Below are 27,388 nucleotides of genomic sequence, written 5' to 3' on the forward strand. Positions count from 1 at the left end.
AGCACAGTAACCTCCTAAGGAGTTTTATGTGACCCTAGACTGGCCTCACCCAGGAAAGTCCCTAGTCTGCCACCAGACAGAGCCTGGTAAAACATGAGTCATGCATCATTCCTCTATTACTCAAATCTCTCCAACCACTTCCATCATCCACTGAATTAAACCCAAATGCCATGGGGCAGCTATTGAAGACCCATGTTGGATGTTTAGGTCACTTTCATATCTTGACTATTTCAAACAGTGCTGCAATGAGCAAAGGGCCTCAAAGTAGCCCTTTCTTGAGATAAATGGCCAGAGGTAGAACTGCTGGATTTTATGGTAGCTCTCTTTCAGCTTTTTGAGGAATCTCCATGCTGTCTTCTACTGTGACTGCACCAAGTTACATTCCCAGCAACAGTGTAGGAAAGTTCCCTTTTCTCCACATCACTGCCCACATTTGTTGCTTCTTGTCTTCTTTATAATTTGTCATTTGGACAGGTGTGAGGTGGTATCTCATTATGGGTTTGACTTGCATTTCCTGAGGATGAGTAATGCTGAGCTTATTTTCATGTGCCTGTTGCCATCTGTATGTTGTCTTTAAAATGTCTATTCAGGTTTTCTGCCCACTTTTTAATCAAGCTGTTTGGTTTTTTAGTATTGACCTGGGGTATTACACTAAGTGAAATAAGTCAGAAGGAAAAAAAAAAAAAAGAAACAAATACTGTATGATTTCACTTATATATGGAATCTAAAAAACAAAGTAGAATACAGAAAAAGACTGTATTACAAAAATACAAAAAAAAAATACAGAAAAAGACTCACAGATACAGAGAACAAACAGGTGGTTACCACAGGGGAGGTGGGTTGAGGGACAAACAAAATGGATGAAGGGAATGAAGAGGTACAAACTTCCAGATAGAAAATATACAAGTCACTGGGATATAATGTTCACACAGAGAATATAGTCAATAATATTGTCACGAATTTATACAGTGACAGATGCTTGCTGGCCTTATTAAGATAATCAAATTGCAATGTATTAAAATATAGAATCATTATATCGTGTGCCTGAAACTAATGTAACATTGTATGTTAATAAGAACTCAATTTCTTAAAATAATTTAAAAATAAATTAATAAATAAATGGTGAAAAAAAGGCCTGTGTGCATCTGGCCACTGCTGACTTCTTCAGGCTTGTCTTAGTCCACTTCCAGTGCAAACATGATGCTTTAAGAAAATGGCATGATGTGCTGTTCCCAAGCCCCCCTCCCCCAACTGGTCTTCTTATGTCTATACAACTGTTCTTCCATCTGAAATGGGTTCAATCCATTTCCCATCATGAATTCCTAGACTTCCTCTGGGAGTCATCCAGGGCACCATCTTCCCCAGTGACCCTTGTCCTGAACATATAGGTAGCGGGGAGGGTCCCACTTCTGCATGATCACAGTTCTCACGTGGAAACATACTAACTCTCAGACCATGATATCCATTGTAATTCATGTGCAGGGGGAATGTTAAAAACTACACAAGCCTGGGTGCACCCGAATATCTGAAATTCATGGGATAAATTCAAATACAAGAAAATTGCATCTATTACTTTAATTATTGCTAAGAATTGTGAAAAACATTAGTTGAAATATTAAAAGCAATAGCCTAGATCCTAGGGAACATAATTGACCAAAACTAGCCAAAAAAGAAATAGAAAGCTAAATAGTCTCAAAATTCCTTTAAAAAGTAAGTGGAAGTCAAATCTTCTTGCAAGGAAACATCACATCCAGAGAGTTTTATGGTAATCTTCAAGAAACACATATGTCTTAGCCTGCTTTCCCAAGAAAGGAGAGCTTGAAATACAGGCTTTGGTGCCACTATCTTCTGGGGAATTTGATCCAGGGGAAAAAGAGTGAAGGAAAATAGGAATATAGCATGGAAGAAGCATCTATACCAGATTCATTACCAATCTGGCCAACATTTGGTATCAAAAGCAACCAACTCTTTGATCAACTGACCATCTTCTGAGAGGTCATATGACCACTCAGAAGATGTAGCCCATCCAAGGGATTGAAGAGGGAAGAGGGTATTCACTGGTTTCCCTTTCCCTTTGTGAAAATGTTCTTCACACAGGGAAGTAATTCTCTAAAACTTCTGTATTACAGAAGAATTGTTAGGTTGAGAGGTACAGTCCGGCTTCACTGCACAAATTCAGTTGGAATCTGAGCAAAGATGGTCCGTGTAGTTGTGGCAGGAACAGAGACCAGGGCAGGTACACTAGTTCTCTATGCTGTCTAGCAGATTACCCCCAAATACAACCCCTTGAAACAACAAGCATTTACTGTGTCACAGCTCCTTGGGCTGGGAGTCCAGGTGTGGCTTACCTGGGAGCCTCTGGCTCAAGCTTTCTCAGGAGGTGACAGTCCTGCTGTCAGGCTGGGCTGCCTCTCATCCAAAGTCTCACCTGGGGAAGGACCCACTTTCAGGTCCTCCAGGTGGTCTGCCAGGGTTCAGATCCTCACAAGCTTGAGGACTCAGTTCTTCACTGGCTGTGGCCCAGAAGCCCCTCAGATCTCTGCCACCAGGGTCTCTCCACAGAGCAGCTCACAACATGGCAGTCACTTCCCCCAGAGTGAGGGAGTGAGAGGGGCACCCAATTAATATTCTACTCATTAGAAGCGAGTCGCCTATCCCAGCCTCACCAGCGGGAGGGGGTTAAATGGGGCATAAGTACTAGGAGGCAGAGCCATTGGCGGCCAACTGAGAGGATGCCATCGCAGAGGTGAAGCTAAGATTCTGAGTTGTCACATATAATCAACCCAATCATGGCCAGCTCGCTCTATGAGGACAGTATGAACTTGACTCAAATAGGATAAAAATGGGACAAGAAGGAAAGACTGCATTTCAGTCTCACTCATGAGCTTCAACACAAAATAAAGCCAGTCAAATCCAGCAACAATGATACACCATGACCAAGTTGGATCTTCAAGGGATGGGAATACCAGACCACCTGACCTGCCTTCTGAGAAATGTGTATGCAAGTCAAGAAGCAACAGTTAGAACTGGACATTGAACTACAGACTGGTTCCAAATTGGGAAAGGAGTACATCGAGGCTGTATATTGTCACCCTGCTTATTTAACATATTGCAGAGTAATCATGCAAAATGCCGGGCTGGATGAAGCACCAACTGGCATCAAGATTGCTGGGAGAAATATCAATAACCTCCGATACGCAGATGACACCACCCTTATGGCAGAAAGTGAAGAACTAAAGAGCCTCTTGATGAAAGTGAAAGAGGAGAGTGAAAAAGCTGGATTAAAACTCAACATTCAGAAACTAAGATCATGACATCCAGTCCCATCACTTCATGGCAAATAGATAGGGAAACAATGGAAACAGTGAGAGACTTTATTTTCTTGGGCTCCAAAATCACTGCATATGGTGACTGCAGCCATGAAATTAAAAAACATTTGCTCCTTGGAAAAAAAAGCTATGACCAACCTAGACAGCATATTAAAAAGCAGAGATATTACTTTACCAAAAAAGGTCCATTAATTCAAAGCTATGTTTTTTTTCCAGTAGTCATGTATGGATGTGAGAGCTGGACTATAAAGAAAGCTGAGCACTGAAGAATTGATACTTTTGAACTGTGGTGTTGGAAAAGACTCTTGAGAGTCCCTTGGACAGCAAGGAGATCCAACCAGTCAATCCTAAAGGGAATCAGTCCTGAATATTCATTGGAAGGACTGATGCTGAAGCTGAAACTCTAATACTTTGACCACCTGATGTGAAGAACCAACTCATTGGAAAAAAAAGACCCTGATGCTGGGAAAGACTGAAGGCTGGAGGAAAAGAGGACAACAGAGGACGAGATGGTTGGATGGCATCACTGACGCGATGGACATGAGGCTGAGTAGGCTCCAGGAGTTGGTAATGGACAGGGAAGCCTGGTGTGCTGCAGTCCATGGGGTTGCAAAGAGTTGGAAATGACTGAGAAACTGAACTGAGTTGGGTTTTACCCTGAAACTCCTGGGTGATTAACAAAGAATAAATATTAGTATTAGCTATCAGGTTAATTGATTAAAAGAGAAAGGTCTGATCATCCCAATAGCTTCAGAAAACACATTTATTAATATTCAATATATCATTTATGATACAAGAATGCACTCCTAATAGCAAGGAATTTCCTTAATGTGATAAAAGTATCTACTAAAACCACCTAATAAAACATCATTCTTCATAGTATAAAAGCATTATCTGGCTATGCCATTTTACCACATGCACATACAGCCTTTTCAAAATTTGTAACACTCTTTAAGTATCTAAAATCCCATCAATTAATTTTATGCTGGAAACAAAAAGAATGTCATTACTTGTTTTTTTCAGAAACCCAGTTTGTAGATCCCAGGTGAACAACTGAAAAAAATCACTGAATAAATTAAATATTTTTTTACCCTTTGAGAACTGACCAATATGGGTTCATTCAGTGGGTTCATTCAACTGAGATCAACTAGGTTCAAAAGCTGAGTTCTTCACCTTTAGTTAGAACATAGGCTCCTATGAAAATCAGATAGAAAAAACAAACCACCTCCCCAGAAAATAAACAAATGCTCCTCATTAGTGCATGCAGTTCCAAGAGTTTTCTAAGTAGACATGTCAGCACATGCCTGCCAAGCCCAGTGATTTTTTCCAGGGGCCCTGCCCAGCCAATTCCAGCCCACACCTTGAATTCAACACAAGATGCCCTGTTCTGATTGGTCACACAGTTACCTCCATGGTCATATGCCCTGTGTATCAGTCTGAGCCGGTCTTTGCTGTGCCTGGTACTACGACACAACATGGGGACAAAGTATGAACAAGACTGTCACAAAGGGCGCTCACCTAGGTAGTGTGCTCAATGCACCTCCAAAGGTGCACACCTCCAAAGGCATCGGGAGGCTGGGAAAGGCAGAGTTAGGTGGGATTCAGAGCCTCTGTAGGGAGGGGTGGGCTTCCTAGAGGAGGTGACATGGATGCAGTACCACGGACAGAGCAGAATTTGCCTAAGGAGAGAGGGCATGCAGGCTGTGAGAATGGTTCATCTTATCAAAATTATCATTGCTGAGTCTGTTTGTCATTTCTCAGTTGCAGGCACAGTGTCTAAATCAACCAATTTTTATTACTGCTAATAAGGAAGTGATCAGGTCACAGGCCAAGTTAGGGATCCTGTAATTCTAGGACCAAGGTTCCACCCCTGATAGCTCAGCAGGGACCTGAAGGATGTGCAGGGTGTCTGGGAAAAGCCACAGGGCTTTCTGGTATTACAGTGACCTGTCTTGAATTCGTTAGGGTACAGTCCTGAGATTAAAAACATTTACTGAGGTCACACTGACACGGCATGACATCAACCATTCGGGGCCATTTAGCACATTCACAGTGCGGTGCCTCCACCTCCTCTAGTTCCAGCACACTCCCCTTCCACCAGAGGGCACTCCTGAGCCCATGGGCAGCTCCTCCCCGACTCTCTCCTCTCCCAGCCCCTGGCCACCACTCATGGACATTCTGTCTTCACAGCTTTGCCTCTTCCAAATGTTTCATGTAAATGGAATCAAGTAATGTGCGGTCTCTTGTGTCCGAATTCTTTCATTTATGCATTTTAAAGTTAATCTCTCTTATGCCATGTATTAGTATTTCACATCTGTGATAACTGAAGAAGCAACTATTGTATGGCTACATCACGATCTGTTTATCCATTCATCCACTGGTCTGCCTTGTGTCTGCCCTTCAGCTATTGTGGAGAGTGGTGTTATGAACACGCAGGCGTATGTCTTTGAGAATTTGTGTTCAGTTCGCTTAGGCATCTACCCAGGAGTGCAATTGCTGGTAATTCTATGCTCAACGACTGAGGAACTGCCAAACTGTTCCACACAGTGGCTGCTTTGTTACATCCTCACCAGCACCAGCTGAGGTTTCCACATTTCCTCTACATCCTCACCAACACTTTCGTTTTCCCTTTTAAAAAATAGCCATCCCAGTGGTTGTAATGTAGTAAAATTTCTGGGATTTTGACTTTGTGCTACCAATGTTAGTTAATAATCTGTAAGAATTCAACCAGAGGCAGAGAGGGCAAGCGAAGGGTGTGGGTGGGAACTTGGTCCACCAGGTCCCGGAGGCTTCTCTGGGCTCCCGAGACACCTGTTCTCTCTACTGTGTACACAGCTGCCTAGAAGGCATCCATAGAATGTGACTGATGTGCGGGCCCTAGGTGGGTTATTTAAACCTGCTCAGCCTCAGTTGCCTGATCTGTAGAATGAGGGTTAATAATTATGTCTTTCCCTTCCTATAGGAGCCCAGGTCAGACCAGACCCTGATCCGTGACCTGAGGGGCTTGGGGCCTGAACCTGCAGGTCAGAGTCCCGGTGTCACTGGGGGAAGAGAACATGTAACCTTGTCCATCACACACCTGATCCTTAGCAAACCCTCTAGAAATGTTCACTCACAAGAGCTCATATGAGTTTAAGTAGTAGCCAAAAAGGGCAAACATTATAGAGTAAGCACAAGTTATGAACTGTGTTGTTTCTTAGCAAAAGGAGACATGAGTTCAAGTCGTAGTTAAAAAATAAATAAAAAGCTGGGAGTTTGCTGACTCTGAATCTTTACCTTTTCCTTCTAACTATGTTTAGATGCCTCCTTTTCCACCTGCCGTGTGAGGAGCCACTGAGTTGTAAATGTTCAGGACATTACATCCTGGATTCTAATTGGGGCTGGGGGGTGGGTCTGCCCAGCTGTCCGAGCTCAGGGCCCTGAGCAGGACCTCCAACCCTACCTTCCCCACCCACCACAGAGATGCATGGTACCTATCTATATCTGTCATCTACCTATCTATATCAGCTGTCTATCTGTAGTGCATCATCCAACTAACTATCTATCATCTGTCTACAAAGGAAAGCAAGGATATTCACTGATCCATGCAGTTCCAATCTCTGACTCCACAGGGTTTCTTCTGGTTTCCCCTCTCCTGGACCAGGGACTGCCATCTCAAACAGGGTAAACCTGTCTTCCATTATCCATAATATGTTTATTTAATCAATCTCCATTTGTGTAGCTATTGCCACTCAGCCTCTTTCCACCCCTGATATCCTCCTCACCCTCCGTGGTTCTCCACACCCTTTTTAGGCTCTGGATGCCCTGGCCAGGCCATTCTTCTGGGAAGACACTCTTTGCTCCTTGCCTGGACACCCACACCCATGCCTACTGCTGTTCCTGTGGACACCGTCCCCCCTCAATCTCCAACTTGGAGCCACTAATCCCCCCTTCTCTGCCCACACCCTGAAGGGTAAGGCTGTCCACCTTCTGTGCTCCCCCATCGGCTTTAGAAATGGACTATCCAGGAAAACACTAGCAAGGAAGGGGCTACGGATGGAAGGAGCAGAAAAGGGAAAGGAAAGGCTGTGTGCAGCTTCTGATATCAACTGAAACTGGCCAGTGACTGTAGCCTTTCTCCCCAGTCAACTGATCAATCAACCATCTTTTATTCCACATTCATTATGTTAAGACAGTTGGCAATTGAGGGTGGAAAACAAAGACACTTCAAGAAAACCTGTTTCCTGCCTTCAAGAAATATCAGGGGAGATGAGATGAAAACTTTTCATCAAAACTAATAACATAATTATGTGCATCTGTTGTTATATAAAATATGTGCTCAAAAAAAATAGATTTAAACCATGAAAGATAGCTCAGTTGGTAAAGAATTCACCTGCAATGAAGGAGACCCTGGTTCAATAACTGGGTTGGGAAGATCCTCTCAAGAAGGGACAGACTACCCATTCCAGTATTCTTGGGCTTCCCTTGTGGCTCAGCTGGTAAAGAATCTGCCTGCAATGCAGAAGACCTGGATTTGATCCCTGCGTTGGGAAGATCCCCTAGAGAAGGGAAAGGCTACACACTCCAATATTCTGGCCTGGAGAATTCCACGAACTGTACAATCCATGGGGTCACAAAGAGTTGGACATGACGAAGCAACTTTCACTTTCATACGTTCTAAGAAATGGACAAAACACTGTGGAATGATTCTTACCTATGTAACATAACAAACAGCAGTTTTGAAAAAGGCCCCACCCACCAGGGATTGTGGCAGCCAAGTGTTTAGTCACTGGTTCTCCCTGACTCAGTTGTACACATTCCCCCTAAAGTGCAGGATGGTATCCTAACACTTTTGTAAAGAGATGCTTACAGAATTCCTCAATAGAATATTAGATTTGAAATACATAAAATAAAACCTGTGATATATTAAAAATGTCAGAACTTTAGTCACCACGATAATTCTTGTTTCTGATAATTTGCTGATAAAACTGTTGAGACATTTTCTTTCTTGATCAGTGCTCTGGAGGAGTAGATGGTACTAACTAGGGGTGGGTGGAGATGGTCCTTTGAGAATCAGATAAGCTGAGTGTACGTATCTGGCCCTCATTAGTTGCCTTTTTCATGTTACACAACATATAACACCACACAGACACTGAGAAAGCTAAACCAATGTGCAGATACCCTAGTCATCCAGCAAGTGCAATCGGTGAAGCCCATCTTTATTTCTGAGTTTTATCACAAAGTAAATCACATCCTCTGAAATTCTGGGACACAGCTCCTTGAAGAACAAAGCCCCCAGGTCCTTAGGGGAAGTCAAGCTCCACTTATGGTCTCATCTCTGAGCACAACCTTCAGAACAATGGGTTTTTCCGGTCTTAAAAGTCCTTGACTGTTTATTTTCAAGGGGATCTGCAACCGTTAAGAGAACCAATGAATGAAGCACCGCCAACAACAGAAGCAAAATAGGCAAGATACATTACAGACAATAATGCTTTGCAACAATATACAAACTACTTTTAGCATCGTGTATCTTTGATTTTTTTTAAACTACCAATTCAATGTGTGTAACAGCTATAGGTACGGACAGGCTGTCAATGTTTCCTTGATTAAACTTTAACAATTTATGACTTTCAGAAAATTGGTCTATTTAACTTACACTATAAAATATATGGGCATAAAGTCATTTCTAGTACTCACTATTCACTTTTTAAAATTGTTTTAATTCCTCTTTTACTGAGATATAAATGATTAATGGCAAAAACATTTGACTTACATATATGTGAAATTACTACCACAATAAGTTTAGTTAACATCCATCAACTCATAAGAGATAGAAAAGAAAAAAATATTGTTTCCCTCTTATGAACACTTTTAGGATCTACTGTCTTCTACTATATAAAAATGTCAACTGTAATAATCACGTTTTACATGATAGTCCTAGTATTTATTATCTATAACCAGACATTTATACCTTTTGATCATTTTCATCCAATTCCCCTCTTTATCTTTGATTCTCTGTACTTTGTAAGTTATGTCAAGACTGGATAGAGAAAGCATTCATTCATCATTCATTGCACAAAATATCGATTGAGCACTATGCCTATGAAGCATTATGCCTGTTTTTTAAACATGCCCTGGTTCCCAAGTGCAGTGAAAATGGTGAACTTTTGATGACCTACAGTGTTTTGTCTGAGATTTTTAGCCCATTTCTCACCCAGTCACTCCTTCTGTGTTGGGGGAACCAACAGAGTGACCTGACCTCAGTTGACTGAAGGACAAGCAAGGAGTTGTGGAGGGAGAAACCCCAGCCCATGGGGTACTGGGTGGAGCTTGCAGGGGCATCTGCCCTACCCAGGGGTGCCCGAGGCCCCTTTCTCTCAGGGCTGAGTCCCCTGCGTGTACACACTTACAGGACACCCACAAGTAAAATGGAAACATCTTTGTCCTCCTCTTCCCCGAGAAAGCTACTCAAAGGGAGCAGCTGCTTATTAAATGTGTGGCTCCTAGAAATAAGCCTTATTTTAGGGCCATGCTTGAGATGAATCAATGCCAACTGTTCTGTGTGCTCCTCAGAGAGAGATTTCAGGTCTTTCTATAACTGTAACAAATTGTTATTTTAAACTTTCAAATGGTATGCATTTTCCCTGCAGGTAGACACACAGACACACATAAAACAAGGAAACACATAAATGACATTTGATAAATTTATAAAATTCAAACTCTCCTGTATTTGTGTCCAAGAGTTCTAATCAACTGCAAGTCACTCCTTAAACATTTGCCTGATGACATCAAGGCACCACTGGGCATTTATGGAAGGAATAAAATGAGGGGACAGAGTTAAAGACCTTGTTAGGTGCAAAGGAAACAAAGGAACCAAACTGGATGGTTCAGGGACAAAGTATTGTTAGGTGGTAGGCCCCACGACGCCAGCCTGTGGCGCCTGTAAATACAGCAGAGGGGAGAGTGGGCTCTGGCCTGGACAGGCAGGCTGCATGGAGGGGCTCGGGACTGAACTGGAACTCGAAGGGGGAGAACGGACTGGAGGGTGGACAGGAAGGACACAGTCATTGTTAGAATGTAAAGGGGGCCCAGCTGGATGGCAGCAGGATCCCTGGCAGGTGAGGGGCTGTGGGAAGCCTTCCCCTCTGGCAGAAATGCTTTCACTCAGGGATCACTGTGGCTGCACAGGAGGATCAGTGGGGGTGCCCTCAATGCCACACTCTGGGGGAATTATTTTAGAGACGCTGAGATGACCTCAGCATCGGGATATTGCTCCCCAGTAATTTCTTTGCACAAACAGTGGCTGAGAATCACTGTCAGGAGAGCTTCTGTAAGTTCCCATGGAGAAGGGCATCACTGAAAAGTCATGACATGGTCATCACTGCTCTCACGACTTTGTACGACATTTTCCTTCCTTCCAGTGGACATGAAACCAAATTTTAAAAGTTGCTCAAATTCAGCTTTTATTTTCCATGTTTATGAACACATATGCAATATAAAGCAATGCATGGGAGATACCATCACATTCAAGGTGATATTGTCTCTAGGAAGAGGGGGACAAGAACTGAGGGGGATGTAAAAGGGATACCTTTTGTATGTGTAGTAGTTTTTTTACTGTATATATTTTTAAAAGACTTGAAGTTAACATATCAAAAAGTCTGGGACTTCCATGGTGGTCCAGTGGTTAAGAATGTCTTGCAATGCAAGGGACGAGGGTTCAATCCCCAGTTGGGGAACTAAGATCCCACATTCTGGGACGCAACTAAACCTGTGAGCCATATCTTTTTACATGCTGCAAAGAAAGATCCTCCATGACTCAATGAAAATCCCACATGCCACAACTAAAACCTGATGCAGCCTAACAAATAAATATTTTTAAAATAAATAGATAAATAAAAGTTGCTCAAATTCACTGACTTTGTATAGTCATGTTGTGCTAACTGCCTTGACTCTAGATGACCTTTACAGTTGGGTCTTTATGAAGCCACAGACTTAGCCCTCCAGGGATGAAAGACAGTTAAAGCTCACAGATGGATTCAGACAGATTCTCTTTCTAGTAAATTAAATTGTTATTTGAATAGATCACAACCTTATAGACACAGAGAGATACACCTCAGTTAAAAAATTCTCAATAAAACATTATTTATGCAAATAATGAACTGCTAACCTGTGTTTCTTTACAAGGTTTGAAGGAGAAGTTCTGCAGGATTCTGACAACAGCAAGTTTCATGTTCATGATGGCAAACCTCATGCCAATGCAATTTCGGGGTCCAGATCCAAAAGGCAGGTATACATAAGGATTTATGCTGTCCTTGTTCTTCTTACTGAACCTGGATCCACAACAGTAGATGAAACAAGTGAATGAAACAGAAAAATCACAGGAGCTCCAGGTGTGAGATTTTAGCTTAAACCTTCAACCAGTAGCATAAGGGAGACTCCTGTGGTCAGGTGACTGAATCCTGCTGTGTTGATTTTGCTGTGTGAAAGGTAAGCCCCAGGGCCTTCCCATTCCCCGGACACCACAGGAGCTTTCAGTTCTGGTGAGCTGATGAGATGAAGACTGTTTAAAGAAAATGTATCTTTAAATATGAAATTAACATTCAGGATGGTGAGATGTTAGGAAATGAGACATTGCAGGAAGAGTGAGTTCCTGCCTCCACTAAGGCTTATATTGGTCATGTGCTCAGAGACGAGGAAGCAGGGAACGTCTCTGAATATTTAAATTGTTAGTTTTCTATTGTTTTCACCTTCCTTGCTCTTGTGTGTGTATGTCTCTCTTTCCCTCACACAGAGGCTGCTGAGGTCAGTAGATTTATGAGGGCATATGACTCAACTCGACTCTGGTTTAATCACTGATTTCCCTGTCTGTCCCACAAACTGATAAAGTCCTTGATGGCTAGACCTCTGCTTTATTCAAATTTGACTCCTCAAATTTGGATTTGGAGAAGTGATAATGGCATTGTAGTTGTATATATTTTCAGTTCAGTTCAGTTCAGTCACTCATTCGTGTCCGACTCTTTGCGATCCCATGAACCGCAGCACACCAGGCCTCCCTGTCCATCACCAACTCCTGCAGTCCACCCAAACCCATGTCCATCGAGTCAGTGATGCCATCTAACCATCTCATCGTCTGTCATCCCCTTCTCCTCCTGCCCTCAATCTTTCCCAGCATCAGGGTCTTTTCCAATGAGTCAGCTCTTTGCATCAGGTGGCCAAAGTTTTGGAGTTTCAGCTTCAGTATCAGTCCTTCCAATGAACACCCAGGACTGATCTCCTTTAGGATGGACTGGATGGATCTCCTTGCAGTCCAAGGGAGTCTCAAGAGTCTTCTCCAACACCACAGATCAAAAGCGTCAATTCTTCAGCGCTCAGCTTTCTTTATACTCCAGCTCTCACATCCATACATGACCACTGGAAAAACCATAGCCTTGACTAGACGGACCTTTGTTGACAAAGTAATGTCTCTACTTTTTAATATGCTGTCTAGGTTGGTCATAACTTCCCTTCTAAGGAGTAAGCATCTTTTAATTTCATGGCTGCAATCACCATCTACAGTGATTTTGGAGCCCAGAAATATAAAGTCAGCCACTGTTTCCACTGTTTCCCCATCTATTTCCCATGAAGTTAGTTTTCTGAATGTTGAGCTTTAAGCCATGATCTTAGTTTTCTGAATGTTGAGCTTTAAGCCAACTTTTTCACTCTCCTCTTTCACTTTCATCAAGAGGCTCTTTAGTTCTTCTTCACTTTCTGCCATAAGGGTGGTGTCATCTGCATATCTGAGGCTATTGATATTTCTCCTGGCAATCTTGATTCCAGCTTGTGCTTCCTCCAGCCCAGCATTACTCATGATGTCGTCTGCACATAAGTTAAATAAGCAGGGTGACAATATACAGCCTTGACGTACTCCTTTTCCTATTTGGAACCAGTCTGTTGTTCCATGTCCAGTTCTAACTGTTGCTTCCTGACCCGCATACAGGTTTCTCAAGAGGCAGGTCAGATGGTCTGGTATTCCCATCTCTTTCAGAATTTTCCACAGTTTGTGGTGATCCACACAGTCAAAGGCTTTGGCATAGTCAATAAAGCAGAAATAGATGTTTTTCTGGAACTCTCTTGCTTTTTCGATGATCCAGCAGATATTGGCAATTTGATCTCTGGTTCCTCTGCCTTTTCTAAAACCAGCTTGAACATCTGGAATCTCACAGTTCATGTATTGCTGAAGCCTGGCTTTGAGAATTTTAAGCATTACTAGCGTGTGAGATGAGTGCAATTGTGCGGTACTTTGAGCATTCTTTGGCATTTGCCTTTCTTTCGGATTGGAATGAAAACTGACCTTTTCCAGTTCTGTGGTCACTGCTGATTTTTCCATATCTGCTAGCATATTTAGTGCAGCAGTTTCACAGCATCATCTTTCAGGATTTGAAATAGCTCAAATGGAATTCCATCACCTTCACTAGCTTTGTTTGTAGTGATGCTTCCTAAGGCCCACTTGACTTCACATTCCAGGATGTCTGGCTCTAGGTGAGTGATCACACCATTGTGATTATCTGGGTCAGGAAGATCTTTTTTGTACAGTTCTTCTACACAGAATACACATTCTTGCCACCTCTTCTTAATATCTTCTGTTTCTGTTAGGTCCCTACCATTTCTGTCCTTTATTGAGCCCATCTTTGCATGAAATATTCCCTTGGTATCTCTAATTTTTTTGAAGAAATCTTTAGTCTTTCCCATTCTATTGTTTTCCTCTATTTCCTTGCATCAATCGCTGAGGAAGGCTTTCTTTGCTCCTTGCTATTCTTTGGAACTCTGCATTCAAATGGGTATATCTTTTCTCCTTTGATTTTAGCTTCCTTTCTTTTCACAGCTATTTGTATATATTTTAAAGAGTCCATATTATAAAAAATATTCTGGAAGAATATTCTGGAAGAATACATTAAACATGATTCATAAAACCTGTGCCTATAAACTATACTGTGTATGTGTCAAAAACTCTTTATAATCTGCTTTAACATTTGGATTTCTCACTCCCTCGACCAGACCCTGACACACACAGGTGAGCACTAGTTCTCTGCTTGATGGCTGAGTGAATCAAAGGGAAGTACAGTAAGTGGTCTCTGGTTTTAGGTTTCTGACACTGCAGGAGGGGAAGTTGCTGAGCTTGAGGCAGACAGTGAGGTTCCCTGGTCCAGAACAGAGGACTTGGTGGACTCTGACTCTTCTTTCAGCAATGGTATGGGTACAGGTTATGCTAGCGCTAGAGACACCAGGGTGAGCAAGACACAGTCCCTGCCATCACAGAGCTTATAATCAGGGGCTCATAAAATGCTAGATCCCAGATAGTGCCTAAAATGTTCAATCCAACTTTTTCTCACCATAAAATAAATGGGAGAGCATCAACTCTCTTGAGTCCAATGTGCCCAAACCAGACCCTGACTCTGAATTCCCAGAAGACAATGCTTAACCTCTCCAAGGCAGGTGTCTAGATGACTAGATGGCAGAGGACTTCTCTTTGGAAGGTCAAAAAACATGGAGGCAAAAGGGAGCTGGCCTAGGTCTACAGCCACAGACGGAAGCAGGCCACCTATGTCTCCTCCATCCTCACCGAGGCTGCTGGAACCACTTGGGATGACTACAGCCCCACAATAATAATAGAGGAAACAGCAGCCAATGTTTAAAGAAATGGAAATGTGGGAACATTAGTGATGAATTCAAAGAGCTAAAGAACAGACAGGAAGATTTAAAGGAAATAGAAACCAATACACCTAAAATAATGTAGCTGTTAAGTAAATTATAGCAGGTGCAACAATTATATATATATTATATATATATAAATTATATATATAATATATATATAACACAGAATTCCATTTATACTTTACTGTTAAATATAGTAAGCAATTGAAAAATAAACTATATATAATGCCATTCTAAGTTTTAACAATCTGTATATGCATAGAGAAATGTCCACAAGACTTACATTGCACTATTAATGAGGCCTATCTTAAGGTATTGGACTTCCCTGATGGCTCAGTGGTAAAGTATCCACCTGCCAATGCAGAAGACATGGGTTCGATCCCTGGGTCAGGAACATCCCCTGGAGAAGCTAATAGCAACCCACTCCAGTCTTCTTGCCTGGAAAATCCCATGGACAGAGGAGACTGGTGGGCTACAGTTCATGAGGTCACAAAGAGTTGGAAACGACTTAGTGACTAAACAACAAATAAGCTTAAGTTTTTAGGAATGCACACAACTAAAATTTTCTGTTTTTTTTTTTTTTTTTTAGTTTATGGTTGGTAAAATTTTTAATCAAATAATATCATTCTTGGAAAAAGTAAAGACATTTAACAATAAAAGATGTAAAATAAAATGATTGTACAGTCACATATTTGTCACCCATAATAAGGGTTGTCAGAATACCCTCTGAGCAACTGGATCAGAGAGGGTCCCCTTCCCTGGGGTCTTGTACCTTTCAGGACGGAACTCCTCAGGCTCTGGCCAGAACTCTGGGTCTCTGTGAAGCACGGAGATTGGCACTGTCACTGCTGTCCCTTTGGGAATGGACACCCCATGGATTTCCACATCCTTCTTACAGAACCTATCAATTCTAACAGCAATTGGGAACATTCTGAGAGTCTCATTCACCACCATGTCAAGATACTCCATCTGTGCCAGGACATCGTAGGTCGGAGGCGCCTGGGAAGAAAGAAAGAGATTTTGATAAATTAAGATATCAGATCAACCTTCAACTCCATCTATGTAGACCTATTGGAATGTTAGGAGCTCCAGGGAATAATTTAAATTGGTAAAGGACCTTAGCATTTATAGACATTACTATCATGTCCTTTGACCTCTCAATGCCCATTGAGATGTACCTGGTGGTGATCAAGTAGTCATGATAATAGAAGAAAATTGGGACAATTGTCTAAACAGTGTGAAACACCACAGGTTATCAGGGAGTGTATTTTCTCTCTCATGAGAACAAACATGACCAACAGACTAGGACCCTTACTCTTAAGTGAAAGTCCAAAGTCAATGTTTCCTTTTAAAAGTGAGGCTACACATCTGTACCAATGCAAGAACGTGTAAAAGAGCAAATCCCCTATTCTTAGTTGAAGACTCCTGACTGCTCATTCTCTTCATTATACATGTATAGTCTGGAAACAATATATGAAAACTTTATAAATAATTTAGGGAGAAACAAGTTCCTTTCTAAACCAAATCTGCAAATGAAGAGTAAGATTGGGAACACAATTTTAGATGCAGGGAAGTTACAAGAGGATCAGAACCCCAATCTCTGCTGCTAGAAGAGTCTCTTATTCTCCCTATAGGTGTGACCCTAAGGTCTGAAGGTCTAAACAAGCCATTGCAGCCCCAGGGGCCAGGTCTCTGCACACCACAAAGAACTCCAGTTTTGGCTGAGATCTGAGACCACTGCGGGAGTGATACATGGCTGTCACATGGGGTTGTAGTTAAGGAGCAACATTGTAGAGGGTAAGAGTGGCTCAGGAGCCAACACCCTGGATCACAGCTTGACTTGATCACCACCACGTACACAACTAGTGTCTGGAAGTATTTCGTCTCCCTGTAGCTCAGGTTTCTCATGTGTCACATGGAGACAGAGGGAGCTGACCCTCCAGAGGGTTGTGTGGCAGAGACACTCACTGCTCACCCAGCATCCATGTAGGCCCCATTATCCCAGCCCACTTGAGGTTATGGCCAAATCACCCTTGCCAACAGGCTGTGAACTGAGGTGATTATGTCAGTTCAAAGACAAATCAGTTGAAAACCCAGTAAGCAGCTCTTGAGGTCCTTATTCCACAGATGACAAGAAGGCCTCATGTTCCAGATAAGGCAATTATAAGATGGTGAAGGCTCTGAGCCAGTTTTCCTGAGTGACTCTGTGAAGCGGAGCTGTCCACTCCATCCTCCACTAACAATCCATGTTCAGTGTGTACATGTGGGTGATGGTAAACTTTGCTATGAAAGCCCCTGAGATCCCAGGGCTTGTCTGTTACTGAGGTATAAGCTAGCCTCTCCTGACTAATAAAGAATTTCTTCAAAATTAAATGCATTTATAAATAGAAAGTATTTAGACCAGACATACAAAGTAAGAAGCACATATCAGCCAATAGTACTAGTATTATAAGTATTCTTACGAAAAGGAGAGAATGCAATGCCTTAGCTAGCCTCAGTCTGTAAGTGATCTTTCAATTTTCTTGTAATCAAAAGAATCCCAATATGGGGTTTACCAGAGAAGAAACATCATCTCTAATTTATGCAGGCCCTACAAAGTATTTGAAGGACCTAGGATTTGAAAGGTCATAAGACTTGTCCAAAACCAGTCAGGTCTCATACTCATGTCCTCTGTTTCCTACCGTATATCCTTTCTTGTACACCAGGCTCCACCTAGGCTATAGTTTACTCAGGGCAGTAGACTGAATTAATGGTCTCAATTCTCCACCATTTCCTCTGTCCATTCCCTTTGCCATTAACTCTGCGGTGCCCTCCCATTCTGACTCAGGTTGGTCAGGTGGCTCACTTTGAACCTGTGGAATACTCGCTAAGTGTAATGCTAGCAGAGTTTTGAAAGTCACCCACTGGATTAGGCCTCTTGCTCATGACATCTACCACTGCCCTGAGAAGCAGACATGTGGAGAGTGAGACACATGAGAAGCAAAACATGTGGAGTTGAGTCAGTCCAACCGCTTATCTAAGGCCAGCCTAGATCAGCCAACACCCAGACCACAGCAAGTCCAAACAATATCAATAGATTAATATGCAGACACCATGAACTTGGGCAAACTCTGGGAGATAGTGGGGAATAGGGAGGCCTGGCGTGCTATAGTCCATGGAGTCACAAAGAGTCCAAAATGACTTAGTGACAGAACAACAACAAATGCAGACACCAGAGAAATAAGTGCTTACTGTTAGTTTGGATTCTTTTCTACTGCACCACCTGGGAATGGACGTAAATGATTTGATGCTTATGCTTTGGGCAAAAGCCTCCTAAGTAGTGGAGAGAAGACAATCATGCTAAGCTTTCACCTTGCCCCTCTCTCTCCGGGTATCATCACTCACCTTATTGGGGAAAGTTGCATCAATTTCCTCCTGCAGCTTCTGCTGGACATCAGGGTGAGTGGCCAATTCATATATAATGAAGGAAAGAGTACTGCTAGTGGTCTCATAGCCACCAAAAATAAAGATAATACTTTGGGCCACGAGTTCTTGGTCAGAGAGAGCTAAAAAGAAAGTCATGACATTTTAGGTAAAGCATAGCAATGTAAAAATCATAGTTTAGATGATGAGACATTCCAGTGAAACTCCCAAACCCCTAGGGGAAATCAGGTAAAAGTAATTTAGACTCAAACTGAGAGTGATTTCTACTCTGTGTCTGCCTCACAGAGCCCAGAAAAAGCCAAGAACTGTCTTAATTGAGTTTTTCCCAGGTCTATACTATTCTTGGCTCTCTGTTCCTGGCAATTCCATGCCCCCACCAACACAGCTGGGTATTTCAAGTGATAGCACTTCTAACATTTCCAGTGTTATCAGCATGTCCCTTAGAGAACTGTAAAAGAACTTTAGCTCCAAGTAAAATGGAGTAGCATTCTCTTCTAGAATATTTTAAATTATTCTAGTTAAGGTGTAGCTTGATTTAAGAGATTTACGATACTAAGGCTATATGATAGGGGAAATTGAATTATATTTTATCAAAACATTTCCAGGAACACAAGAGTACAATACTGGGCTACAGCTAAACTCTTGTTACTCAAAGAATGGTCCATGGACCAGCAGCATGAGCAGGATCTAGAAGCCTAATACAAATTCAGAACTATGGAAACAACATATGAAGTTTCATGAGATGTGGAGATGTGTGTGCACAATATAGCCTGAGAAGCATGGATTATGCCCTTGAGAGGCATCAGGTGATACAAGACCTGGGGCACAAGCCTTCAAGGGGATGATCGAGATATGTATAGAAGCTACAGAAATCAATAAAAAACTTGAAGAGTTGTGATGATCCTAGTCTAATCATTGGCATTAAAATAGCAGAAGAAAGAATGTGTGCATATAAGGACATAGACCAGTGTGAAATACAGAAAAATTAGGTCCAGGGAGTAGAATTAGCAATGCTAATTCAACTCCAGCCTGAAGGTCATCCTCTCAGTTTACACCCCCCACTTTCTGCTCTTCTTTATTCTTACCAAACAGCCCTGTGATTATACACTGGTCTCCATTTTTATTTTCTCCCGAGAGACCAAGCATGCTCAGGCTCTCTGCTATTTGATGGGACTGAAGCAGGATCTTTGTTACTTAGAGCACTCAACTCAACGTGGTACCTGACCCAACCAACTGACTGAAAATAAAAGCAATATAAAATGAGTGTAATAAAGATCTAGAAAGTTCTAGTTCCCCAATGATGATATGTGTGATGTTATTGTGGATAAATTCAACCATCAAATTCATTCCCAGTTAGCACAAACCACAAAATACTCAAAGTTTAGAGTTGTGCTGTCTAATATATGACTCTTCAAATTTTAATTGATTAAAATTAAATACAACTTATCATTCAGGTTTCAGTAGCACTAGTCATACATCACAGGACATCCCTGGTGGCTCAGATGGTAAAGCGTCTGCCTATAATACAGGAGACCCAGGTTCAATCCCTGGGTCAGGAGGATCTCCTGGAGAAGGAAATGGCAACCCAATCTAGTATTCTGGCCTGGAAAATCCAATGGACGGAAGAGCCTGGTAGGCTACAGTCCACGGGTCACAAAGAGTCAGACACAACTGAGCAACTTCATACTCACTGACTCACTCTCATGTCAAGTCCTCAACAGAAACTTATGTCTAGTGATTACTATATTGAACAGAGCAGATATAGAATATTTCCTTCATCACAGAACATTGCATTGAATAATGTACTTGGAAAAATGATAAATGATAATAATAGATAGATAGACATAAGTAGGTGTACACACAGGAATAGACATAATGAGAATGGGCTGGAGTCAATTTATCCCTGCTTTCAAGAACCAGTTTTATAAAATTAATAATTTTGTGAGGTTATCACAAATTATCACAAATATTGAGAGGTTAACAATCCATTGGTAGCTTCAGATTAATCATCTAGGAGTGTTCATGTCATGGAATTAAAACAAATCAGGATCTTTTTGTTTGAGAGAGAGAGAGCATATTTATATCAGTGATTTGAGGTAGATATAGAAATCTTTTTTATTTTTACAACTGGGTAAAAGTAGTTGATCTTCTGAAAGTTGTCCACTGAGGATCTAGACGCAAAGAAACCCTAGTAGCAATGAATATTCCTAGAACCCAAATTTTGGATTCTAAATATCATTTCTCACTAAATGGAACCTGAACTTCTTAGAGAAATGGCTTATTCCAGGGGAAATAAGAGAGAAAGCTGGAATGCCTTGCATTAGAAAGTGAGGAAGTTCTTAGAAAATGATAAATGAAGAGGATACAGGATACTCTGTATATGACAGTGGTAGACACACATCATTATACATTTATCAAAATCCATAGAATATACAATACCAAGATTGGACCCAGGTGTGAGCTATTGTCTTTGGGTGATAATAATGTATCAGTGTAGGTTCATTGATTATAACAAGTGTATCACTCCAGTATGGACTTCAGATATTGAGGAAGGCTATATGTAGGTGGGGGCAGAATGCATATTGGGAAACTCTGTATTCTTCACTCAATTAAGATTTTTTAATTTATGCTAAAAATTGGCCTATTGAAAATTTTTCAGGAGAAAAAGTAATATGTATATAGGAGCCTACTTGAAAGGGTTCCAGGGGAGAAACCTGAGAGAATTTGAAAATCAAAATGAAGAGTGATATGAGAGAGTAAGTTAGCTGTACATGAGATATACTGACATAAATAAATAAATGATAGGGGGAGAATGGAGAGCTCTCCCTATGAAAGAACATCAGCTCATAAGTATAGAAGAATGATGGGTTTCGAAAGGCATGTTTTAACCATCATAGTAACAATGGTTTCAGTCAAAAACCATCCATGAATGATAAAGCCAGTGGGTGACAATTTGAACAGGAACAGAATATTTACAGTCTCAAAGTCTTCTCCCAGAAATTACCTGTTGATAACAAAGGGAAAAACAATTACACTTTACAGTAGAATAAGCCGGTGAACACAAGTTTAAAAGTGTTCCAACTTAAGGTCACCAACACTGGGGCAATGTGCCCCCTGATGAATGAAAGGATGAAGCCTTGATGCAAATTTCCAGGCAGAGTTTCTGACTTGGTGGGTCTGGAGGAGCCTGAGAACTGATATTGGAACCAAGCTCCCCAGAGGTTCAGCTGTAGTGATCCACATCATAACTGACTTCTGGGCATGACATCCTTGTTATACTTGCCCTTCGAGCTCTGAACAAAGTTATGTCTGCAAACTTCTAGAAAGTACCACAGTCTACTCTTTCTTTCTGCACAAGTGTCTTTCTTCAATTTGGCCTAAATTCCGATCTGCCTGGAAATCTTCCTGCACATTTTCAGAACTTCCCCCTACCTCTGTGTCTCCCCAGCTCTCTTTGGTTACCTTTATGATTGTCTGTTTCCTTGGAATTCTGGGAGTTAATCATCAGCTGAAGAAAATCCACTCGCGGCTGTAAGCAGAAAGAAATTTCTATGAAAGAAAGTTACTTGTGAAGTCACAGACAAATCAGGAGTGCAGTATTTAACCTCTTTTCTGAGACTATGGCCCCTTAAAGAGCAGAAGCCTGACTAGTATTGCCTGAGTCCTCAGTGAACTAATATTCACCTACAGACCTTGGAGAACATGATGTTTCTCAGAGAGAAAACCACCATCATGTCAACACGTTTTTGGTCCTCACTCTTTCTGATTTTTGGTTTCTCTGGCTTTTGAAACAGCTTCCTTGCCCAAGAGTTGCCAGCTGTCTCTTCTGTCACACCTTTTTGTTCCAGAGAAAGTCCATGACTTGGATCCTTCTTTTCCTTCCAATTTTAATTCCCTTTTTTTTCCTATTTATTTTTATTAGTTGGAGGCTAATCACTTTACAATATTGTTGTGGTTTTTGCCATACATTGACATGAATCAGCCATGGATCCACACGTGTTCCCCATCCCGATCCCCCCTCCCCACCCCATCCCTCTGGGTCTTCCCAGTGCACCAGCCCTGAGCACCTGTCTCATGCATCCAACCTGGGCTGGTGATCTGTTTCACCCTTGATAGTCAATGCTATGACTATTTCAGTAGATGCAGAAAAAGCCTTTGACAAAATTCAACATCCATTTATGATAAAAACTCTCCAGAAAGCAGGAATAGAAGGAACATACCTCAACATAATAAAAGCTATATATGACAAATCCATAGCAAGCATTATCCTCAATGGTGAAAAATTGAAAGCATTTCCCTTAAAGTCAGGAACAAGACAAGGGTGCCCACTCTCACCACTACTATTCAACATAGTTTTGGAAGTGTTGCCCACAGCAATCAGAGAAGAAAAAGAAAGAAAAGGAATCCAGATAGGAAAAGAACAAGTAAAACTCTCACTGTTTGCAGACAACATGATCCTCTACACAGAAAACCCTAAAGACTCTACCAGAAAATTATTAGAGCTAATCAATGAATACAGTAATGTTACAGGATATAAAATTAACACACAGAAATCCCTTGCATTCCTATACACTAACAATGAGAAAACAGAAAGAGAAATTAAGGAAACAATACCATTCACCATTGCAACAAAAAGAATAAAATACTTAGGAGTATATCTACCTAAAGAAACGAAAGGCCTATATATAGAAAACTATAAAACACTGATGAAAGAAATCAAAGAGGACACAAACAGATGGAGAAATATACCGTGTTCATGGATTGGAAGAATCAATATTGTGAAAATGACTATACTACCCAAAGCAATCTATAGATTCAATGCAATCCCTATCAAGCTACCAATGGTATTTTTCACAGAACTAGAACAAATAATTTCATAATTTGTATGGAAATGCAAAATACCTCGAATAGCCAAAGTAGTCTTGAGAAAGAAGAATGGAACTGGAGGGATCAACCTGCCTGACTTCAGGCTCTACTACAAAGCCACAGTCATCAAGACAGTGTGGTACTGGCACAAAGACAGATATAGATCACTGGCACAAATATAGATCAATGGAACAGAATAGAAAGCCCAGAGATAAATCCACGTACCTATGGACACCATATCTTCAACAAAGGAGGCAAGGATATACAATGGAAAAAAGACAAACTCTTTAACAAGTTGTGCTGGGAAAACTGGTCAACCACTTGTAAAAGAATGAAACTAGAACACTTTCTAACACCATACGCAAAAATAAACTCAAAATGGATTAAAGATCTAAATGTAAGACCAGAAACTATGAAACTCCTAGAGAAGAACATAGGCAAAACACTCTCTGACATAAACCACAGCAGGATCCTCTATGACCCACCTCCAAGATATTGGAAATAAAAGCAAAATAAACCAATGGGACCTAATTAAACTCAAAAGCTTTTGCACAACAAAGGAAACTATAAGCAAGGTGAAAAGACTGCCCTCAGAATGGGAGAAAATAATAGCAAACGAAGTAACAGACAAAGAATTAATCTCAAAAATATGCAAGCAACTCCTGAAGCTCAATTCCAGAAAAATAAATGACCCAATCAAAAAATGGGCCAAAGAACTAAACAGACATTTCTCCAAAGAAGACATACAGATGGCTAACGAACACATGAAAAGATGCTCAACATCACTCATTATCAGAGAAATGCAAATCAAAACCACAGTGAGGTACCAATTTTAATTACTAATGAATTACCACACAAATTAATCTCCTCACATGTGCAAAGTACATTGGCAGTGTTATAGAAGCATCTTCAAGGCCTTGACCCTTTTCAGTGACATCCTGGGTACAAAACCCTCTGTTCCCCTGACCTGCAGACAAGCTTGTGTCTCAGGCCTCATGGAGATGAAGGTGGGTTAACTAGCTTGCAGCCTCATGGCCCAGAGAAGATCCCTGTCCATACCAGACTAGCAGAGGGCTCAAATTTAACACAGAATACACTCCACCAACTGACAGATGGGGCTTTCCATTGCACAATCTATAAAATAGGAGTCTTGGAAACAAAGTGATTCTTTACCAGTATAACATGTGGGGAAATCATAATATCAGTAAAATCATTTTTAAACTAATTTTTATCCTTTAACAGTTTATTGAATGGAAGTGGTAAAGCTTTTATCTCAACAATACGTATGCAATGACATACTAATATGTATTCCTACTATTAAATTTAAACAGCACTCTCTGGCTCATTTTCTTATTTCTTCCCCAACCTCCACCTTCCTCATCACTCCACAATGGTATATTAATAACTCCCCAGTTCAAAAATCTATACTTCTCTGCCTATCTTTAAAAACTGCAGAGAAGTGCACAAATCATATGTGTGGAGGTAAATAAATTTTCAAAAAGTGAACCCCCTCGTGTAACCATCACCAGATTTTACCTTTTGAATATCTTTGAGGCGACTTTCTTTTATCTTTTTTACGGATGTTGTGAAAAAACTCACAGCGCTTTTTGGAAACATGCTGATATTTAATACTTCAAAGATTGGGATAAGGAATGGAAAGAGTGCTGAAGAGAAAACATAAAAGAAAAGCAGGGTAAAAAATCAAAATTTACGCAGTAAGTATAATTTGCACTATCTATCAGAGAAAGAGATCAGAATCACTCCCACTGTGACCTTTGCTCAGACTTCCAAGCCAGTGACTGAGCAAGGCCAAGTCCACTTATGGGGCCTTCACTACAGTCGTGAAACCAGTGGTCCCTCTGCCTTTTGGAATGATCAAGGAAACAGGATTATATTCCTTAACTTGGTGGCTTTTTATCTATTTGATTAGAGTCTCTTTGGATACACCACACTATAGTCTGCTACTCTAATTAACCTTTTCATTCAAACAACAATTCAAGATAGAAATAAAACAGTATGTGCCTCTCAGCCATAATGGAATTAAATGAAAAATCAATAACAGAAATTGGGAAATTCACAAATAAAGGAAATTAAACAATACACTCCTAAATAACCAAGGAGCTGTATACTATATCAAAAATGAAACCAGGAATTACTTTGAAATAAAGAAAAATGAAACTATTACTTACTAAAATGAATGGAACATAGGAAAAACATTGCTCATGGAAAACTTTAAGGCTATAAATGTCTACTTTTAAAAAGAACAAAGATCTCAAGTCATGGACCTAACTTTCTACCCTAACTCACTGAAAAAAGAAGAGCAAACTCAACCTAAATCTAGACAAAAGAAGAAAGTAATGAAGATTTTGTATTTCCATACAAGATGGGATGGGGAGGGAGGTGGAAGGGGGGATGGGGATGGGGAACACATGTAAATCCATGGCTGATTCATGTCAATGTATGGCAAAAACCACTACAATATTGTAAAGTAATTAGCCTTCAACTAATAAAAATAAATTAAAAAAAAAAACTGAAAATAGAAGTGCCATACCACCCAGCAATCCCACTGCTGGGCATACACCCCAAGCAAACCAGAACTGAAAGAGACACATGTATCCCAATGTTCATGGCAGCACTATTTACAATAGCTAGGACATGGAAGCAACCTAGATGTCCGTCAGCAGATGAATGGATAAGGAAATTATGGTACATATACACAATGGAATATTACTTACTATAAAAAGAAATGCATTTGAGTCAGTTATAATGAGGTGGATGATCCTGGAGCCTATTACACAAAGTGAAATAAGTCAGAAAGATAAAGAAAAGTACTGTATATTAATGCATATATATGGAATTTAGAAAGAAGGTACCGACAATTCTACATGCAGGGCTGCAAAGGAGACAGATGTAAAGGAGAGAGTTTCAAACTAAGTGGGAGAAAATGGGGGTGGGATGATTTGAGAGAATAGCACTGAAACATGTACATTATCATATGTAAAATAGATGACCAGTGCAAGTCGATGCATGAAGCAGGGCACCCAAAGCTGGTGCTCTGGGATAACCCAAAAAGATAGGATGCAGAGAGGTGTGGGAGGGGGAGTCAGTATGGGGTGGAAACATGTATACCTGTGGCCGATTCATGTTGATGGATGACAAAAACCTCACAATATTGTAAAGTAATTATCCTCCAATTAACATTATTTAAATAATTGGAAAAAATATTAAACAGAAACTACTCAAAAAGAAAGAGACAATGTGAATAGACCTATAAGAAATACAAAGTTTGATCTGATAATCAAGAAACTACCCACAATTTGACAATGAAAAGCTCAGGTGCAGATGGTTTCAATGCTGAATACTACTCAAATAATTAAAAAATTAATATCAACTTTTCACTAACTCATCCAACAAATAGAAGATGACAGAATAATTTGAAAGTCATTCTTCAGGATCAGTATTAACCTGGTGTGAGAAAGAGAGTTAAGATAGTAGAGGAAAAGAAAACTACAGACCAATGTATCTTATGACCATGGATACACAAATCCTCAAGAAAATACTAGCAAACAGAACCTACTAATATATACAAAGATGTATACACCATATATAAGTGCACTTTATCCCAGGAATGCAAGGTTGTATAATATGCCATTTCAACAGAGTAAAAAACAATGACCACACAATTATCTAATATGTACATAAGAAGCATGTGACAAAAATCCAATACACACTTGTGATTAAAAAAACTCTCAGCAAACAGGAAAAGAAGGGTCTTTCATCAACCTCATAAAAGGAATCTATGAAAAACCCACAGTTAACACTAATACTTAATAGTGAAAAACTGGATGGTTTTCTCTAACATTAAGAATAAGACAAAAACAACTACAATATTGTAAAGTAATTAGCCTCCAACTAATAAAAATAAATGAAAAAAAAAAAAAAAAGAATAAGACAAGCAAGCCTTCTTCATCACTTCTACTCAAAACTGTACCTGACATTCTAACCAGAAGAATTAGTCAAGAAAATTAAAGAAAGTATATCCATATAGGAAATGAAGAATAAAACTCTCTCAGATAACATGATCTTGTACACAGGGAATC

The 27,388-nt window shown here is 40.6% G+C and overlaps 1 protein-coding gene across 1 annotated transcript in view; it reads right to left on the reverse strand.

Annotated features, from left to right (window-relative positions):
• Positions 1 to 8,570: 8,570 nt before the first annotated feature.
• Positions 8,571 to 27,388, reverse strand: part of LOC133063194 (cytochrome P450 3A24-like) — a 35,560-nt gene continuing 16,742 nt past the window's right edge. The window contains exons 8-13 of the mRNA XM_061152323.1: positions 24,825 to 24,952; positions 21,885 to 21,951; positions 18,384 to 18,544; positions 15,772 to 15,998; positions 11,476 to 11,638; positions 8,571 to 8,717 (exon numbers count right to left, since the gene is read on the reverse strand). Coding sequence (XP_061008306.1) covers positions 8,622 to 8,717; positions 11,476 to 11,638; positions 15,772 to 15,998; positions 18,384 to 18,544; positions 21,885 to 21,951; positions 24,825 to 24,952 — 842 coding nt within the window. The 3' untranslated portion in view covers positions 8,571 to 8,621. The remainder of the gene's footprint in view (positions 8,718 to 11,475; positions 11,639 to 15,771; positions 15,999 to 18,383; positions 18,545 to 21,884; positions 21,952 to 24,824; positions 24,953 to 27,388) is intronic.

This window comes from Dama dama, chromosome 10 (genome assembly GCF_033118175.1).
Source record: "Dama dama isolate Ldn47 chromosome 10, ASM3311817v1, whole genome shotgun sequence".
In the NCBI taxonomy this organism is placed as follows: domain Eukaryota; kingdom Metazoa; phylum Chordata; class Mammalia; order Artiodactyla; family Cervidae; genus Dama; species Dama dama.